At 36.4% G+C, this 20,578-nt stretch overlaps 1 protein-coding gene across 3 annotated transcripts in view; it reads left to right on the top strand.

Annotated features, from left to right (window-relative positions):
• VAV3 (vav guanine nucleotide exchange factor 3) overlaps nucleotides 1-20,578 on the top strand; it is a 439,950-nt gene that overhangs the window by 51,310 nt on the left and 368,062 nt on the right. The window contains exon 1 of one of the 3 annotated variants that reach the window (XM_016429056.2): nucleotides 5,521-5,840. The exons of the other annotated variants lie outside the window; for them this stretch is intronic. Within the exon in view, the coding sequence (XP_016284542.1) occupies nucleotides 5,829-5,840 (12 nt within the window). The 5' untranslated portion in view covers nucleotides 5,521-5,828. Of the gene's footprint in view, nucleotides 1-5,520; nucleotides 5,841-20,578 lie in introns of those variants that run through there. 3 annotated transcript variants of the gene reach the window in all.

Genomic DNA, 20,578 nt, shown 5'->3' with positions numbered 1-20,578 from the left:
ACAAGGCTGATGTGAGGACTGCTGGGGTTGGGATCAGTCACTGGTAAGCTTAAACAAGTCACATCTTTAAAAATAGAACTATGGGGGTAGGTAGGTAGCTCAGTGCACAGAGATCCAGGTCTGGAGACTAGAGGTCCTCAGTTCAAATCTGGCCTCAGATATTTCCTAGCTGTGAGACCCCAATTGCCTAGCCCTTACCTCTCTTCTGCCTTGGAACTTATACTTAGTATTGATTCTAAGAAAGAAGGTAAAGATTTATTTTTTTTTTAAAAGGACTGTACCCCATTGAGCATTTTAAAATGTCCTTACTGTGAGTTTGTCAGGAAGCTATGTAACTATAGAAACACTGTGAGTGTTGGGAAGGGTCAGCTACAGAGTGAAATAAAAGCACATGAAGGCTCTGAAACAAATTAAGAATAACACTGACTCACTAGGTATTCCTTGAAATGAGCATTTGATGGACTCCCTCTATGTTCTCCCTGCCTAGAAATAGGATCTCTTTTCTCTTCTTCAGGATCACTTTTTAAAAGGTTTTCATGATTCTCCCTTTCCAAACCAACCCCAGACTGTTAGTTCTTTTATTTATTCATTCATTTATTTATTTATTTATTATTATTATTTGGCAGAGGCAAGCTGGAGTCAGCTTGTATAGACTGAGAGTTGATCATTAAATGTTGAATGTGAGGATTTGCACCTTGGAAATCAGCAAATGGTACAAATCAAGGACTGGTTTACTATGTTGTTGATTACACTTAAGAAAGTGATGGAGAAAATGTTAAAAAAGCAGATTAAACTTAAGAGTGGGTCCTGTACACACACACATACACACACATACACACACACACACACACACACACATATATATATATATATATATATATATATATATGCTTTTATAGGAGAGCCACTTGTCAAATAATTACCAGCACCACTCCCCTTCACTTTTTTTTTTTTGTGCCCCTTCCATATGCTAAAGAAAACAGGTTTCTTGAGGGCAGGGGTTATTTGATGTTTGTCTTTGTATTCCCAGCCCTTGAGCACAGATCCTGGCACATAGAGACTGGATCATTGAATCACTGATATAGAGAACCCTCTTTCTACCAGTACCTTTCTTTATCACTTCTTTGTTGTCTAGAGCCTCGAGAGATGAAGGGATTTGGCCAGTGTTGCATAAGCCAGTATGTGTCAGAGAAAACTCTTCAATCCAGTTTCCTGACTTCTATACCAGGCTCTCTCTTAATAAAATGCTGGGTGGATCCAGGTGATTTAAGGCAACATAGGGGATTTGTTGAATGTCCTCTGTTAAGGGTCACCACACAGAGTTTTCTCTAGGAAAGTCACAGTAGGATTTAATAGGATTTAGAGCTGGATTCTAAAATCTGCCTCAGTGTCCTTATCTGTAAATGAGTGAGCTGAATTCAGTAGCCCTTAGAATCTCTCCCAGCTTTAAATCCATCATCCTATTATTGAGTTCCACTCTATTTTTAGATGATGAAATGAAGTCATAGAAATACATAAGAATCAGAACCATGATTCAAACCCTAGTGTCTCTATTAGTCAAATGCTTCTTCCACTAAATCACACTTCATTTGCTATGGTGATAGCTGTAAAATAAGTGATTTTATATACATATATAATATGTAAAGGAAAATTAATCTTTGTTTCTTGATTTAGTACATAGCAAACACAAACCAGGAAATTACAGGAAGACAATGTGTCCTGGGGCTAATTTCCACTATTTGTTCATGGAGCAGATGCTGCAATTTCTCTTTCTCTGCTATATATTTTTTTGATGTGTCTGGTCTTCCTTTATTACTATGTATACATAGTAACCTAGTTCCTTTGTTTTCCACTAATGTGCCCAATGCTTCTGTTACCCAGGATTTGTGGGGGAAGGAATGAGTCATTCTAGGTAAGAGAATTTTCATGGAATCACAGAAGGGACATTACAGATGTTAGTGCTAACCTGAAAAAAAAAAAAAGATTTCCCTCTATAATATACTTGAAAAGCAGTTATCTGGTCTTTTTTTGAAGACCTTGAAGGAATGGAGAATCTACTATCTCCCATTTCATTGGATAGCCTTAATTATTAGGAAGCTATATTGGGCTGAATCATACACAGTCTAATTAATGCATTGCTTTTAGATTTACCATTTGCGGCCAATCACTGCAAATACAATGAGCCTGCTCACTCTCAATTTCCCTTTCTTCAGATTAAACATTCCCAGCTCCTGCAACATATGCTCATATGGTGTGGTGTCCAATATTCTTACCATTCTACACCCTGGTAGCCTTCCAGCTTCTTTCCTTCTGTATATCTCCTAGCTAGCAAAAAATTTAAACTCTACTATTAAAGCTTCTCCATCCCCAAACCAAATATACTTCCCCAAAATAAACGAAAAATTATTTCAAATAAAAATACTCTTAGATGTTTAAAAAGCTTTATGTTCTCTATTTGTTACTACCTTATTATAAGCCTCATAACTATCTTTCCAAATTATTACAATAGCCTTATAGTAGATCTCTTTACCTCCATTTCCCCCCCTCCAATCCATCTATCATAAATCTGCCATAATAATCTTTTTATACATGGCATTGGTTATGTCCAGGCAAGACTATCCAGAGATTCCCCTTAAGGTTGTGAGCTCCTTGAGAGTGGAGGTTCTCCTTTGCTTTTTTTGTATTCTCTTTTTGACATATAGTAGACTCTTAATGCTTATTGACCAATTGGACTATTGCCTACTGAATAGATTTGTAAAGTTTGAAACTAGAAAATTTACCCATGAATGGCAATGCTGCCAATGGAAAGAACAACGACTTCTCTTCCTGGCATTTGAGGTCCCAGTAATCTGTCATCATCCTATTTTTCCATTACTGTCTTCTGGAAGTGCTATCATACAATCATATCACACTGGACTGCCTGTCTGTTGTTTGAACAGACCCACCCTCTATTTCCTTTGTTCATACTGTTTCCTCTGCCTAGAATACCTTCTTTCTCCATCTTTGCCTACTAACTTTCTACTCACCATTTCTACCCACATTCAAAACCATCTCTCACCCACCCTGCTTTTATTGTGCTCCTCTTCAGCTTGACTCTTCTTCAGGATTCCATACATCTCTTTTTTGTTATTTTTCTATTGTTTTCAGCAATTTCCAAATCTTCAAGGTCCCATGTAGGGTTTTCTTGGCAAAAAATACTGGAGAGTGGTTTACCATTTCCTCCTTCAGCTTTTTTGACAGATGAGGAAAATGAGGCAAACAGGATTAAGTGACTTGCCCAGGGTCACATAGCTAGTAAATGTCTGAGACCAGATTTGAATTTAGGAAGATGATTCTTCCTGACTCTGAACTCTTCATCATATTTCCATTAGGTCTTTACAACTTATCCAGGAGCTTAGTGGCAAAATTATTTATATCTATTGCTTCCCCTTAGCTTCTTTCATTCCCTTTTATGCCTTTGTGAAAGAATGGCATAGTGAATAGAGTGCTGGATTTGGTGTCAAGATGTCTATACTCATCTAATAATCTCTATAATCCATAATCTATAGTTATATGAGTATGATCACATCACTTAACATCCCTGAAGCTCAGTGTCTTCATCTTTAAAACAGGGATGAAAATACTTTTAAAACATTTTGCAAATCTTAAAGCATAATTTAAATGCTAGCTCTTGTTATTGTTATTTTTAGTGTTAAACCTGTTTCATGGGATTGTTGTGAAGAAAGTGCTTTGCAAACTTTAAAGTACTATATAAATATGCAATCATTTTAATAACAAAAAGAATTATGAATACGAACAGGATAGAGACTTGTTCCAGAACTGTTTTTTTTTTTTTATCCAATGTCCATTTAAGAAATTAAAGAATTTGCTGAAGCCTTTGTTAAGCAGTGTTGAGGTGGAAGACTCCATACCCAGAAGCATCCAAGTAAAATTTGATTCAGAAACTCCCAAGAGCTCTATGGCTGAAAGTCCTGACACTGAGTCACTGGTGCTGGTGAATGGCTATGAGGCAAGATCTGGGTATTTAAGTCAAAAGTCTCATAAGAGGACTTTGTGAAAGTAGAAGACTTTCCCCTTAAACTAGTCATGTATTCTGAGGCAGATTTAAGGAAGAAAATGGCAGCCAAGAAAGAGTAACCATTTATTTGAAGAAATATTAGTTGTGACACAAACTTTAAGAATTGGCTGGGGACCCCTCATATCCTGAAACAACCTGAGACAATCACAGCCTGATGTTTGTAAGGGATCTAGATAGAGCTGCCTGTCTTCCCCTGACCTTCCATCAATAGGTATATTCTGTGGGTACTAAATAAACTTGTTTCCATAAAAATATGAATTAGTATAGTCTTTGACTCACTCCCTTTTATTTTTTATTGTTATTTTTTAAACCCTTACCTTTTGTCGTAAAATCAATACTTTGTATTGGTTCCAAGGCAGAAGAGTAGTAAGAAGTTCTCCTCTCTGGGTGGCTCTCAATTCACTGAGCCACCCAGCTGCCCCCAACTTGCTCCCTTTTAGAATAGGTAATGTCCAATTCTTCTAATCAGGCAAGTCATTTATTGTTAGAGTTGGGATTCTCCTTGGCTTTGAGCCTTGCTGCTGTACTTTCTCTCTGTCTCTTTTTTGGTTGTGATTTATTAGTAACTTTAAACTTACAATGTAGTTTTAAATAAAGTTTGGACTTATCCATAAAAAAGAATGCAATGAATATTAGTATTTTCCTTTATAGCTATATTCTGGCTATTCTCCTCAGATCTGCTGTTACCCTTTATTTTGTAACTGTAATACACTTGTCATTTATTTTTGTTATTCTTAATATCGACCTAATTAATTAATTAACAGTTGTTACATAATATGAGTAATTATACAACTAATTTAATTTGTTAATATTCATCTCATCCTACTACACTGAGCCATCAAAAGTTTGTATCTTCCCTGAAAGCTGACCATGTCCTTTCTTTTTACCTTGGTATTTATGTTTCAACTTTATAACTTTAATTAAACCGTACAAATTATTTTTCTTAGAGCGGTCCCATGAAGTAGATAGTATGTATGGTATGGTCCCCATTTGCAACCACCATGAAGGCAGCTAAAGCAGGCCCTGTGGAGTACTTAGAGATTGGTCAGGCATAGAGGATGCCAGGGTCATTCTCTGTATCCTAGGCAATTGTCAGTCATCCTGACTTCTATCTTGCCACTGGATGGCTCTGGAAGAAAGAGTGAGGCCAGTGATTTTATGCTACTCTGCCTCACTTACATCCACTTCCTGTGCAAGTCAGGACATCACTCCATGATGTTATTGGACCTCTTTGAAATGAAGGACAAACAGCATTATCTTTCCCAAATCACCCAGTAGGAAACTGACAGTTTAAGTGATTTTTTTTCCTAGGATAACACAGTTGAAAGTCAGAGAAAGTATCCAAACTTCTGTTGCTAACAAAATCCAGTGTTCTTTCCAGACCATTAAAAGCCTTGGAGATTTTTGAAAAACGTACACAGGCAGATTTATTTTCTCTATGTTTCTTATTGTTACTTTCCCCTTGGCAAGATAGATACAGGAAGCCCCAAAAGTCTTTGGGCAGTTTCAACTATTATGGCTGTTCTAAGACTTTTGGGACATCTTGTACTAAGATCAGAGAGTTTAGAGATAGCTAAGAGACCCTTGAATAATTCAGCCCCATCATTTTATATAAGAACTTGAGATCCAGAGAGGTTATGGAACTGAGGACTTCTCATCTCAGAATCCGAGTTCTCTTCATTGTATAATACTAAATGAAATCATCAGTCTTAAGGGCTGCATTGGAAACAGAGATCCTACTTCTGTCTAGATGACTCTTGTCGTAAGTACTGTTAGTAAAAATGTGACTGAATAAATTTATTTTTTAAATGACTATCTGTAAGTAAAGAATTACCTGACTTATGAATGCATGTTGTTAGACAGTTGGAATGAATTATAAGGGAGAAAAGAATCTCTGAAGACATTTGGTTTACAAATATTAAGTATAATGACACTTTTATAATTATAAAAGTAGAAGGTAGAATTTCTTCTTTTATCTTACTGATTCTTCTTCCTTTTTATCTTCCTGATTCTTCAGATTTTTGGAAACCTAATGTCTCTGAGTTCTATTGAATCAATATATTGCATTCCCAATATGCCAGTAGCCAGTTTTATTCGTTGGATTTCCCAGAGATAAATCAAGACATTTTCTTTTTTTAAATAGTGTTCATATGCTTTATGCCATACTGTATTGGACTTCTGTCTTCTGTCATCTGCTCTGGGCTACTCCCCAAAGTGGTCCCTAGACCTTAGAGATTAGATCTCTAGGAAGTCTGTTGATTTCTTCTCCCAGAGATCCAAGGATCTGCCCTGAAGGGCTAGAGTTATAGTACTGTTGCTTATTAACCCCTCCCCCCAATTGGTGCGTTAATAATTAGCCACATGGATTAATTAGCTTTTAGAAAAAGAATTCACTGAGAAGATATGGTAAGAATACTTGGTTCAAAACCTTCTACCCCTAAATTGGGGCATACTCTCTCACCATTAGTCATAACATCCATGGGGAGAATGGGCGCAGTAGTAAAATCAAATGTTAGGAAGACATATGTGTAGAAAACATGTTTTCTATGAGCAAAAGATGGAATAGTAGATAGAGTCCTGAACTTAGAGTTAGGAAGACCTGATTTTAAATTCTGTCTCAGATACTTTATAGTTTTCTGTGGCCCATGGCAAGTCACTTTACTTTTCTGTGCCTCAGTTGCCTCATCTGTCAAATTAAGAAGTTGGACTTATTCAGCTTTCACATCAGCTCTAAATCTATTATCCATTAATCCTTTGATACTACACCTGGTCCTGAAAGTTCACTCCTTTCATGGAGTCTTCACAAAGTTATCACTCTGCTAGGCGATAGAACTATTGTTTTTTTGCATCTCATTGGTGCCAGTTCTCTGTCTTGAGGGGTCATCCTTCCTGTAGCTGTTGCCATCTTTGGGTGACTGTATTTCCATGTCTGTATATAACTATTTCCATTCCCTTTGGCTGCTCTACTAGCCACTGCTAAGGCTACTATATATATGGAATTGATATTGGGTTATTTGATGCAACTTTTGTATCTCCTGGAAGATTACTTGGACAATTTCATCTCAGCATATTTATTTGCCTAAATTCAGGAAATAATAAATAAAGAGAGCCAGAAGCAACCATTTGCTCATAGATGACATTGTTGGATGGCTAACCCCTCCTCCACCCAACTTTCTGGACCAACTCTATCTTACCAGTCCTGCCTCTTCACAGCTTCAAAGAAAAAAAGAGACAGAAGGAATGAGATGCCCCTTTTGCATATCTCTCTCTTACATCTCAGCAACTCATAACTCATCTATTTGGTGTCACGGCCAATTAGAAGACTTTTTGTCATCATATAGTATAAGGTCCTTTATTTTACCTGACTAAAATCTGGCTCCTTTCTAAGTTTCCATTGGACTGAAACCAAGAAAGGAAAAATGACTAGATTCCCACAGCCTAGTACTCCCTTATTGCATACTATTTATTACTTTGTCAAAAATGAACATTCCCTATGTGATTTTATCACATATTTATTTCATACCATTAATACATTTTCAAAATTAGCATTCCCTAGATGGTTTAATATTGCATTTGTCAGAATCCTAGAATGTTAGAATTTTAAGGTCTTTCAGAGATCATTCATTCTAACATAGCCCTATATTCTAGCAGAGTAAAATCTTCTTGAGGATAGAACAGTTATATTTGTGTATTTCTATGCCCAGTGTTAGTATGGAGTCTTGCACAGGGTAGATGCTCAATAAATATTTGATGAACTTAATGGAATTAAACTGAACCTTCTCATTTTACAATGAAGGAATTGAAGTCCAGAGGTTAAGTAAACTTGCCAAAGGTTTCTGGTGTTCTAAAGGAATACATCAGAAATATAAACACCTAGAAGGCAAGGACTATTTCCACCCCCCCCCCCATTTTTCATATCCTTTGCATAGTTCTTTATACCAATTAAATCCCTAAGAGATACTTATTAATGGACTGACTACAATATTTGCTGAAACATGGCTTCAGAGTGGTTCCTGTAACAGAAACATCTGTGGTCTCCTTGATGGTGGGTGTGGTATGAAAGGGCTGCAGGAGTGGACTTGATGGTGGTTTTAACAGCTGGTACAGGAAGAGGAAGCTGTGGGTTAGGTAGCTAGTTAGGAAGAGATTAGAGATAAAAGGATGGACTTGACCTGAGTCTTTGGGATGGCACAGGAAAATTAGTTCTTGAGGCAAGAATGTTTCTGCTTTGAACCTCCATCAGGAGTGATCATTTTGGAAGCAATATTATTTCTTCATAGTTATGTTTACTTATTCCCAAATGGCAAATAATAGAAGTACTTAAAAATGAGGACTTCTTTCTTATGAAATAGGTCATAACAATTAACAACATGGCTATTGTCATTTATTATTAGCTTTCTGATAATTATAGTAGTTTACATTTATATGAATACTTTATAGTTTACAAAGTACTTTATAGACACAGCCTACTTAATTTTCCAAACAAGCTAGTGAGTTAAGAGGTACAGGTGCCATTATCTCCAGTTTTTAGATGAAGAAACTGAATGTCAGAGAAGTTAAATAACAGATATTTCATGGAGTATAAGGAAAAGAAAACTGAATTTGAGTTGAGGGATCGGCACTCCTATTTTGGTTCTTATGTTTGCTAGTTGTGTGATCTTGGACTTAAGTTTCAGTTTCTTAATTTATAAAATCAGGATGTTGGTCTAGATGATTTTTGTGGGATCTTCCAGTCCTAACTCTATGATTCAATAATCCTAGAACTTTCTTCTGCTTACAGAACTAGTGAGTATTGAAACAAAACTTCTTATTCCAAAACTCATGTCCTTTCTACTGACCTCAGTAGGATCAAGATCTAAAATGGACCTCAGAGACCACATAATTCAGCCCTCTCATTTTGATGTTGTTGTTTAGCTGTTCAGTTGTGTCTGAGTCTTCATGATCCCAAGGACAAGCCAGGCTAGTCTATCCTCCACTTTCCCTGACATCATCAATCCATCTCATTCCCCTTCTCCTTTTGCCTTCATTCTTTCCCAACATCAAGGTCTTTTCCAATGAATCTTCTCATTATGTGGTCAAATTATTTAAGCTGTAACTTTAGTATTGGAAATTCCAATGAATAGTCTGAATATTATAGTTCAGGAAAGTGAGGTCTAAGGAGGTTAACTAAGTTGCCTAAGGTCACAGACATAGAAGATAGACACCAGGGGCAGAATTTGAACCTATGTCTCATGACTCTGGAGCCAGTGCTTTCTGTTTCCTCACAAATTTGAGAGTGGGAAAATATGCTGCTTCTTTCTGCTCCCATATATCTATCCTAATAATTTTAGATGATCCATTTTGATACTAATAAAAAATAAATTCATTTTAAAATGTTAGGTTAAAAATGAGAGTTCTATGCCCCACAACCACCTTATTGAGTTAATAGATTTATCTCTTAAGAACAATAACAAAAAGTAATCAGTATAATGGCATTTGATTGTTCATCTATTTAAAAAGTTGTTCCTATGGTACTAACTCACCTCCTTAACATTGTTTTACCTAATGCTGGTTTTCCTGGAAACAATTAGCTACCTAAACTTTATCTTCTTGTAGCACTTTAAAAATGTACAAAGTATTTGATCCTAATAGCCTTATGAGAGCAGGCATTATTACAAAGGAAGAAACTGAGGCGCAGAGACATTGGCTCATTCACAGAAGTGGTTAGTGGAAGAGAGGACTCTAGAAACCAGGTCACTGGATTCTCAGTTCATGCTTTACCTCCCACTACAGCATACAATGAAAAATATTTAGAAGTTGCAGAAGTTTGTTTTGTGCAATGGACAATTTCCTGTGTAGCTTGCTCTTTTGGGGCTTGCTAGACTTTTAAAAAATTAATGTGATTTTCTAAAGCATTACCATCTTTGCTGTACACATGACTGTTTCATCTAATATATGAATGATATAATTTAAATGAAATTAATATGTAGATATTAATTTGTGGTTTCATTCATTGGAAGGAGAGTTAATATTTATAACTCTCACATCTCAGGATTAAGTTTGTTTTGAAATGGTTAAGAAATAATAGTCATCACCTTAGCACTACCAATAGATTTGAGTTTTGTCCCAAATTTCAGTATTTGGATTGTCTTGAAATGACAGCACTTCTAAGGAGTGTTCTGAATTTCATTGGAGGGAATTAGTTGTGACCAGCACAACAAAGTCTGGTTTATTAGGTCATAGATATGATTAGCATTAGTAAATGCTTATTGAATAAGTGAAAACTGCATGCATAATGTGATTTCACCTGAAATTAGATCTTCCTAAGATCTGGAAGGAACATTAAGAGTTAACGTTAATTCAACACTCTCATATGAGGAAATTGAAGTCCAGCAATTTTCCCACAATCACCCTCATTCTAAATTTAGCCCTCTTTCTGCTTTTCCACCTTGCATCTTAGCTAATATGACAATTAAGAACTTTTTATTTGAATAATTCAAGAAGTTTAAGTCCAAAAAGAAACTTTTAACAGAGGAAAAAATAATCAATGAGTTAAAAGATTTCTTTAACAATAACTTTCCTACAATGATAAATTCTGGTAGTCATGTTCTCCTTTTTTGTTGCTTCTTTATTTTTTTGACCTTGAATTTTTATCTCTATTCCCCCTCCAACTATAATCTCATTTCTCTTCTTTGGATAATAGTAATTTTCATATTTATCCATTTTCACTCATTACAGTGTTAATGCTATATCATATATAGTTATTTTCTTGAGTTAAAATCACTGGTTTTATCTAATTTCCTTGTAAACTTCACAAAAACCTTGAGGTGATGTTTCTTCAGAGTGTTAAACATCGGTTTCCATAGTTACTTCTATGTGAAACCTCCGGAAATGGTCACTGTTGCAACAGAACAGATGGTGTAGTAAGGGAGCTGCTGTAGTCCTTGTGGCTACTTCATAAATGCTTATTGTCACTGCCAGAAAAGTTTCATTAATAGTGGAAAGGAGTATGAGGAATAAAGTTGACAGTTACATGTGATATGAGGGATAGAATTGTACCAACCTGTACAGTCCTGAACTAAGCACAGTTAAATATATTTTCAAATACCTTGGTGTGATTTTTAGGAACTGTGCTATTTCATAGGAGTGACTATTTAAAATAGGTATAATAATAATATTATAATAATTAAAATAATAATAATAACTAAAAGTCTTAGAATAAACAGACATAATTTCACAGAGCAATAGTAAAAAATGACTGATAAAAGGTACTCACCTTTGGACTTGTTGAATATACCTGAAAATAGATAACCTTAAGATGGAACCTATGAATGATTAAGATCCAAAAGTAAAGGAACTGCTTGAATACATGGGTCGAGGGGATATGGTTGGGGATGTAGACTCTAAATGAACATCCTAATGCAAACATCAACAACATGGAAATAGGTTCTGATCAAGGACACAAGTAATACCCAATGAAATTGCATGTTGGCTGCGGGAATGGTGGGTGGAGGGGAGGGAGGGAAATAATGTGATTATTGTAACCAAGGAATGATGTTCTAAATTGTCTAAATAAATTAATTTTAAAAAAAGATCCAAAAGTGGATGGAACTCAAAGGTCCTTTGTGGTCAACATCTACATGGGCTTAGCTACCAATAGGTCAACAAAGGTAAATAGAACAAATGACCGAGTCATGCATATTTCATACCTTTACAATGGTGAGTTTAACAGACTTTGGTAACAGATTGAATATCAGAGGTTAGAGAGTGTGAGGACTCACAAATGATGCCTAGGTTGTGAGCCTGGGTGGATTGGAGTATGGTGGTACCCTCAACAGTAATAGGAAAGTCTGGAGGGTGGAAGAATCTAGGAAAAAAGCTAATGAGTTCAATTTTGGATATGTTGAATTTATGATATCTATTGGAAATCGTTTGAGATGTCTAAAAATCTATTGGAGATGTGAGACTGGAAGTCAGCAGAGAGGTTAGGACTACATAGGTAGATTTGAGAATAATTAGCAAAGAAATGAGATCACCAAGTAAAGTACTATAGAAAGAAAAGAAAAATGCTCAGGAAAGAGCCCTCCAGGATATCCACAGTCAGTGGGTATTGCTAAATATGATCCAGCAACCATACTGAGAAGGAAAGTCATATATAATTAGGAGGAAGAGAGAAGAAATGAGAGAGAAGGAAATATCAAAGACAAGAGGATGATGAACTTTGTCTAAGATTGCAGAGGGTTCATGAAGAATGAAGCTTGAGAAAAGGCCATTGGGTCTGGCAATGAATAGATCATTAGTACTTTGGAGAGAACAATTTTGACTAATTAATGAGGTTGGAAGGCAAATTATAGGGAATTAAATAAATGACAGGAGATGAAGTAGAAGGACCTATTTTAGTGACCTTCTCAAGGAGGGTAGCCATGAAAGGGCACAGCAGTAGAAATATAGGATGATAGCTGGAATGGAAAATCAGTTGAGAATCTTTTCAGAAGGGGTAAAAATAAGATGTTTGTAGGCTTTGGGGAAGGAACCAAAAGATGGAGAGATTGAAAATAAGAGAATGGGGAAAATAGAAGGAACAATTTGTTGGAGGAATCTGAATGGAATGGTATAATGGGTATTGGTGGAGGGGTTTACCTTGACAAAGAATGGGGCCACCTCTTTGTGAGAGGTAGTAGTGAAGGAGGACACAGTGGAAGGAAGTATCTGAGTGAGATGAGATGAGGAGGGTAGAAGATAGAACTCTCAGTGAATGATCTCAATTTTTCTATAAAATATGAAGCAAGGTCCTCAGCTGAGAGAGTGATGCATGAGAGGTTTGATGAGGGGTAAAATGGTTTGTAAGAGCTTTTGTGGATAATGGAATAGTGAGTTGACAGACAAGACATGGAAAGATTGTCTAGCAGCAATGAGGGCTGAGTGGAGGTCATATTAAAAACAAATTTGTAACAGATCCAATCAGAATGGTTGTGTGATTTGTTTCACCTATGTTCAAGAGTACATGTAAGAGCAAAGATAGCAGATAGTGGGAGTGACCCAAAGCTGAGGCTTGTCAGTGCCCAATAGACAATATTATAAGAAGACCAGGGTATTAAGAATAGAGGATAGTGTATTGTTAGATTGGATCAAGAAGCAGTAAAGATGGAGAAAAGAGGGGAAAATGATGGATCAGGGTTAATGATAAGAGAGAGAGGTCTAGAAGATTGAGGTATATAGATTCACAATTTAGATAAAGAGTAGGGTTTGGTATGAGAAGGCAGTGGAAGAGTTAGAAAACCAGTAGATTATGATCAGATAAGAACATTTCAGAGTTCTTGAACATGAAGGTTGTTAAATATGAAGATGATATCTTTGTAGGTGGTGGAAAGACCAGTTGTGTGACCATATTTGTATATGACTGAGGTGAGGTGAAAAGATAGGTCATGGAAATGTGTAGGTTGAGGAACTGGGTGGTTATGGTTTTTAAGGAAGTGTCAATATGTATGGGATGGAGAGAAGGAATGGGAGGAGGTGTCATGTTAAGGAAATAAGGCAGGGAGGGTGATCTGTTGGCTACAACTACAAGGATTTTAATTGGTTGGGAGGCATGGATTGTAAGCCAACCATATTACAAAAAGGGAATAAATGATGGCGAGAACAAGAATTATAATGGTGCATACCAAATATTAAGAGACATAAAGACAGTCCTTGATCATATTGAGTAGATCTTTTTTTAAACCATTACTTTACATCTTAGAATGAATACTGTAGATTGGTTCCAAGGCAGAAGAGCAGTAAGGGCTAGGCAATGGGAGTTAAGTGCCTTGCCCAGAGTCACAGCTAGGAAGTGTCTGAGGTCAGATCTGAACCTAGGACCTCCTGTCTCTAGGCCTGGCTCTCAATCTACTGAGTCACCCAGTTACCCTGGTAGATTCTATATAGAAGATTTATGGAAGGTCAGGAAAACGATTGTATAGGGTGAGGGAGTATGGATGAGTTGAGATCTGTATTAGTAAAGGGATTAGCCACATCCACGAGATAATAAAGCCAGAAGAATCCAGGAAAATATGACCATGAAATATGAATATCAATATTATAGTTGCTGATATTAATTTATATATTTGTATCAGTTTAGCATAATTTTGCTTTTAGATCTTGGATCTCTGATGTTCATTAAGTTCAAAGGTTCTAGTTGGAAAAGGTCCAGAGAGAGAATAGAGATCATTAAAAATACACCTTACTACTGAAAAACAGGAGCTTAAGTCCTATTGTCCAGAAAATAGGATGTATGCTTTAAAAAATTGATTATTTTATACCAATATAATTTATTTCCTTTGAAATTCTATATATTTTACTTAATGCACTTAGAGACATTATTCTGAAAAGTTGTCCATAGATTTTTATAATGTGTCCAAAATTAGAACATCTACCTTAGAGTTACCAGAGACATTACTATTGTAACTTAAGTTGCTAAACATGCAGCTTCTTACCATATTTACCGATAACACCTTCATGACAATGGGGTAACTTATCTTGCCCTGGATTCTCCTGGGTTGAACTTAGTCTTAAAACAAATTTCCTTGTCTGTAGAGGAAATAATCTCTTATCTCTGAGTTAGGAGTAAGATTTAGAATTTTAGCATAAACAGCATGGGAAAAAGGAATCTGTTTAAAGACATAGTTCTTATCTTCAGGAAGATAGGCTATTCCTTCCCTTCCTATCAGTCCAGGAAAATATGGGTAGAAACAACAGAAAGCAGATCCAACAAGTTTCTCCAAACTGCGCTCCTAAGCTTTTACTATGAAACAAATCTCCCTACCCCCACCTTCCTAATTGGTTTATATATTATTTTAAGCATGGCAGTTCCTTATTTCTAATTGAACTTCATTTGAAAGTAGCCCTAAATGTTTGCTTTTCCATTTCTTTTTCCCCAGTTTATTAGAGAAAGAAACAGGGTGGTAGATTAGTTCTAGGAAGAAATTCCTCTCAATTAAGTATGCTCCCAAATGGAATAAGATCTGCACAGTGAAATAGTAAGTTCCTTAGCACTGAGATCTTCAGGTAGAGGTTAAATGAACTTTGGTTATTAGGCATGTCTTACATTAATGAGATGTATATTCCAAGTATGGAATTTTCCCACTATGAAGTCACAGGTCTGGGCAAAACTAAAAATATGTGTATATCTATATCTACCTATGGGATTCTTATAGGTATAGATCCCTTAGAAATGCTGTAAATTAGAGTGATTACTTGCATCATAAATGAGAATATAAAGTAGAATATAAGCTTGAAGGTAAAACGGATTCCTTTTTGTCATAGGTATTCCCAGGACCTAGTTCAATACTTCACACATTGTTGGCATTTAATAAATGTTTATTGAATTAGATTGTTGAATAAAAGGATTCCTTTTGAAAAATTAATCAGCATTTAAATAGAAATGATCACTTGGAGGAGACCCCAAAGGCATTCTGGTCGAGTCACTGTTTATGTTATGAATCTCATTCATCTAAGACATCCCTAATAAGCAATGTTTGTTTAACTTCTACCTGAAGATCTGTTATAAAGAACTTACTATTTCACAGAACAGGTCCTATTCCATTTGGGGGTGTCTTTAATTAGGAGTAATTTCTTCCTTGAGCTGATCTACTACCCTATCCCTTTCCCTAATAAACTGGGTTAAGGGGATGCTTAAAATAATATATAAGTCCTCAAATAAAATTCTGTGCACTAAGAGATTTCTGCAGTTCTTCATTTTGTAATTTACAATCTTAGAAAGCTGCCAGGGCAACTCTGAGGTTTAATGATTTGCCCAGGATCATATAGCTAATATGAAGCTGAATGTAAACCTAAGTCTTTTTTTTTTTACATTTACCTTCAAAATGGAAGAGCAGTAACTGGGGTTGTGACTTGCCTAGGGTTACAGAGCTAAAATGTTTCTGAGACCAGATTTGAACCCAGGATCTTCTGTCTCTAACTTGGCTCTCTATCTAGGTCTTCTTGATTCTATTGACTACATGCTACTGTCTCTATAATATCTTGCTGCTTTCCCTCTTCCTCTAATCAAGCATATGTAGACGTCAAGAAAATCCTAGAGAAACAATCATAGAAGCCTGCCAAATAGCCTCATCACCATCTTACCCTTTTACCATTTCCTGGAATCAAATAAGTTTTCACTGTGTACTCATTTAACAAATTTATAGCAACTGTTTATTGGCTCCCCTGATTGAGTAGCACTCTCCAAAGAGATCCCTGGCTCCACCAGATGTCTACTTTTAAGAAAAATGGTCCAAGTTTTAGTCAAGTCCTCAAACAATAGTCATCAAATTCTGTCCTGGAATGATTTATTACAAGAGAGAACATGACTTTCATAGTCTTGTTTGCAAAAAAAAAAAATGCTTTGCAAATTTCTTCTACCCACTGAGAATCCCTGAATCAGATTTGTTTTTCAGATGTATTCATCTACCTTCTTCTGTGCTGAATTGTATTCACTCTCCTACCCACATTTCTAACCTCTCTAACTACACTTACTACATTCCTTCTGCCTCCACAGTCTCCCAATTTAGCATCAAGATCATTAAAAAACTAACAATTCTCCTTATTTCTCCCTGATTCAATTATCTGAGAAGTCATTTCATGGTTCATCTTTTAGGTTTTAACTCTTCCCAGTATTTCATGTGTATTTGTTTTAACATAAAATCTTAATTTTCCCAAGTTCTTTTCAAAACTCATAGGGTCTGTGTTTAAATCCATTGATGTAACAAAGAATTAAATTACAGTTCTTAGAATCTTTGCCTTTTGGTCCTCCTCTCCAGATAGGAAAGACATCCTAATTAAGTGCAGTGAATACTTCAGTGTTTTCCCTTTCTTATATGCTCTATAACTTGCCAATATAAACCCTGCCAATTAAAAATCCAGAGGCATTATATTTTGTTGGAAGTCTGACAAATCTAAATTGTCCTCTATCATCACAGAAAACAAGGTGTAGAGTTTTATGATTTTCTTTCATATTTCCATCATACCCACTTGCCTGTGCCCTTTGTGAAATCCAATTGTATATTCATTTTCAACGGCAATGGAAAAACCTATGAGAAAAATTGGCTGTAATGTAGAAAATCAAATTTTACTTATTTTCCCAGCATCCTCTAGTCTCCCTTCTTCACAAGTGAGTGCCTTTGCTTCCAGCTCATCATGCTGAAGCCGGCTTCCATCACTGCTACTATATTTTGTATTTCAGTCTCTACCTTGACCCCTTTGCTCTCCCCATCTCTGCTACCAGAATAGTAGTTCTTCACCAGCAATTTAAGAAAAATTCAAATATCATGTAACTTCTCAAGTGGATGATGAAGTTAGCTCATTTTAGATTCATACAAAGAATCTTAGAGTAGGAAGAGGATTTACAGGTCATCTAATTCAACTCTCTACCTGACAGATGAGAATCCTTTATAATATCTAACATTCATATGGTGCTATAATGTTGGCAAAGTTCTTTACAGACCTTATCTTCTTTCTCACAAGAACTCTGTGATGTAAGGGACAGTCATCCATTTTTAATGTGAGGAAAATGAAGCTAGGTTAAGTGACTTCGATGTACTAGGATCACATGGCTAGCTAGTGAATCTCGAAGGCAGTATTCAAACTTAGATATTTCTAATTCAAAGGGAAATGTTCTATCCATTATACAGTTTCTCAGAAGACCTTTTCAATGGGGCCAGGGTTAGATTGTGTTGGGGAATTCTTTAATATGTTTTACATATATTTTATTATTTTATTTTTCAAATATTGATTCAACTTTTAATACTCTCTTCTTTCTTTCTCTCTTTCTCTCTTTCTCTCTTTCTCTCTTTCTCTCTTTCTCTCTCTTTCTCTCTCTTTCTCTCTCTTTCTCTCTCTCTCTCTTTCTCTCTCTTTCTCTTTCTCTCTCTTTCTCTCTCTTTCTCTCTCTTTCTCTCTCTCTCTCTCTCTCTCTCTCTTTCTTTCTCTCTCTCTCTCTTTCTCTCCCTCCCTCCCTCCCTCCCTTCCTTCCTTCCTTCCTTCCTTCCTTCCTCCCTCCCTCCCTCCCTCCCTCACTCCCTCCCTTCCTCCCTTCCTTCTTTCCTTCCTTCCTTCCTTCCTCCCTTCCTTCCTCCCTTCCTTCCTTCCTTCCTTCCTTCCTTCCTTCCTTCCTTCCTTCCTTCCTTCCTTCCTTCCTTCCTTCCTTCCTTCCTTCCTTCCTTCCTTCCTTCCTTCCTTCCTTCCTTCCTTCCTTTCCTTCCTTTCCTTCCTTTCCTTCCTTTCCTTCCTTTCCTTCCTTTCCTTCCTTTCCTTCCTTTCCTTCCTTTCCTTCCTTTCCTTCCTTTCCTTCCTTCCCTCCTTCTCTCCTTCCTTTTTCCTGTTTTTATCCATCATAGAAGGAATACTGTGTATTGGTTCCAAGGCAGATTAGCAGTAAGGACTAGGCAGTGGGGATTATCAGGCTTTCCCAGGGTCACAGAGCTAGGAAATATCTGAGGCCAGATTTGAACCCAAGGCCTTCCATCTCTGGACCTAGCTCTCAATCTACCTAGCTACCTGTGATAGAGACATGAGAGAGAGAGGTTTTGCAGGACTTGTGGACCAAGGTGCAAGAGAAGATTCCAATGGAATGTCCCTGGGTGGTGGCAATTTAAGCTGACAGGGGGAGGGGCTTTTGGACTTTGTCTTTGGGAGATACTCTCTCTCCTTGGAGGTTTTGGGATTTGGGATATTAGTCACAGGCCAGAGAACAGTTTACCTTCTCTAGCTCAACAAGTAGTATTTTAGTATTTTCCTCTCAGTTTACATCTTTATTACATACCCCAAGTAATTGTTTTCTGATATTTTTTGAATCTGTGTTGTCTTTCTCCTTTCCTCTTAGGGGAGTCTCTTAAAAAACTTTTGATAGTTATATTTCAATAGAATTGATTTCCTTTTAAATTCAACTAATTTAATTTTAGCATCTAAAAATATTACTCAATTGAGTCTCTGTACAGGCTTCAAGTTGAAGAGAAAGGGTATTCCTGCATTAGTAGAAGGAATTTCTTTACCTGAAAGGACTGACTGCCTTGCTAAATTTGAAGAGGTTAATCACCAAGTTAACTTTGGGGGTCATTAATTTTTTAGCCACAGCAAATCTCAGACTGCCTCATTGGTTATAAAGGGATGTCCTTTGATCATTGCATGGTGAAATAGCACTTCAGATTAAATCATGATTTCCAGATTAATTCCCAAATGAATCTTTTCATTCATAAATGCTACCAATGAAATCACAGATTCAGACCCTATCTCCATATTGTCCAAGAATCTTACTTCTATCCCTTTCCTTTGCCCAACAAACTCTTCCTTGTGACATAGATTTTAAAGGAAGAAAGAGAAAAAAGAATTCAGTGAAACCAATCAATATGACAGCTGAATATGACATATAAATGGTGTTCCATACCTGTGGTCCCAGACCTCTGAAAGGAAGAATAAGAAGAATGTCTTCTCATCTCTCCTTTGGAGCTAGGCTTGGTCACTATAATTATACAGTGTCCTAAAAGTCTTAGTGCATTTTTAAAGATGCAAATTTGCATAGCATTAGCTTTCCTGCTTTTGTTGTTATAGCTTTTTCCATTGACCTTTTTGCAGTTAATGTGCCTAGTTTTTTAGTTCTTTCCCTATTCCACATCAGTTCTTCCCATGCTTCTCTGAATTCTTCATATTCGTTGTTGCAGCTGAATAATATTACATTATAGTCATGTACCACAATTTGTTTAGTCCCTAGTCACATGTGGACATTTTGCCTTTGTTTCCCATTCTTGGTCAATACAAAAAGAGTTGTCCTGAATATGTTGGTGTATGGGAGGCCTTTCTCTTTAAGCTTCTTGTGGCTTATTCCTGGCAATAGGATCTCTGAGTCAATTGATATAGATGTTTTAATTACTTAAAAACGAATTGCTTTCCAAAATGGTTGGACTAATTTCACAGTGCTAAGATTATATCTTGGATAGCTCTAATTGTTTAAAAAAGAAAAGAAAGCTTGTTCTCCCCTCAAATTGAGCAGAGGCCCATCTCTGAATCTCCAATGCCTTGGTCTTCTCCCCTCTCATACTACAAAGAACATAATAAAATAAATAAAAATAATAAAACAAAAGTGAATTGTTCTTCTACATGAAAGCTCTATCTTCTACATTGGGAGTGGTTTAGTATAGTGGAATGTGCTGGATTTAGAGTCAATGGACCCAAGTTCAAACCCCAGAATTACCACTTGCTACCTGTGTAACCTTGGGGAAGTCCTTTGGATAGACTTTCAGGGTCAGATCAGATGGATTAAAAAATCCCTTCTAGTTTCAAATCTTCCAGCCAAATGCTATATTCTCTGTTCCCTCTTTGAGGGAAACAGCCATACCCTACTTATCTCTTTTTGTTGTTCACTCATTTCTGTCATATCTGACTATTTGTGACTCCATTTTGGAGTTTTCTTTTCAAAAATACTGGAGTGGTTTGCTATTTCCTTCTCCAGTTCATTGTTTAGATGAAATTGAGGCAAACGGGGTTAAATGATTT

The sequence above is a fragment of the Monodelphis domestica genome, chromosome 2 (genome assembly GCF_027887165.1).
Source record: "Monodelphis domestica isolate mMonDom1 chromosome 2, mMonDom1.pri, whole genome shotgun sequence".
NCBI classification, from domain to species: domain Eukaryota; kingdom Metazoa; phylum Chordata; class Mammalia; order Didelphimorphia; family Didelphidae; genus Monodelphis; species Monodelphis domestica.
Note: the sequence above shows the minus strand (reverse complement) of the source record. Positions and strands in the feature narration are given on the sequence as shown.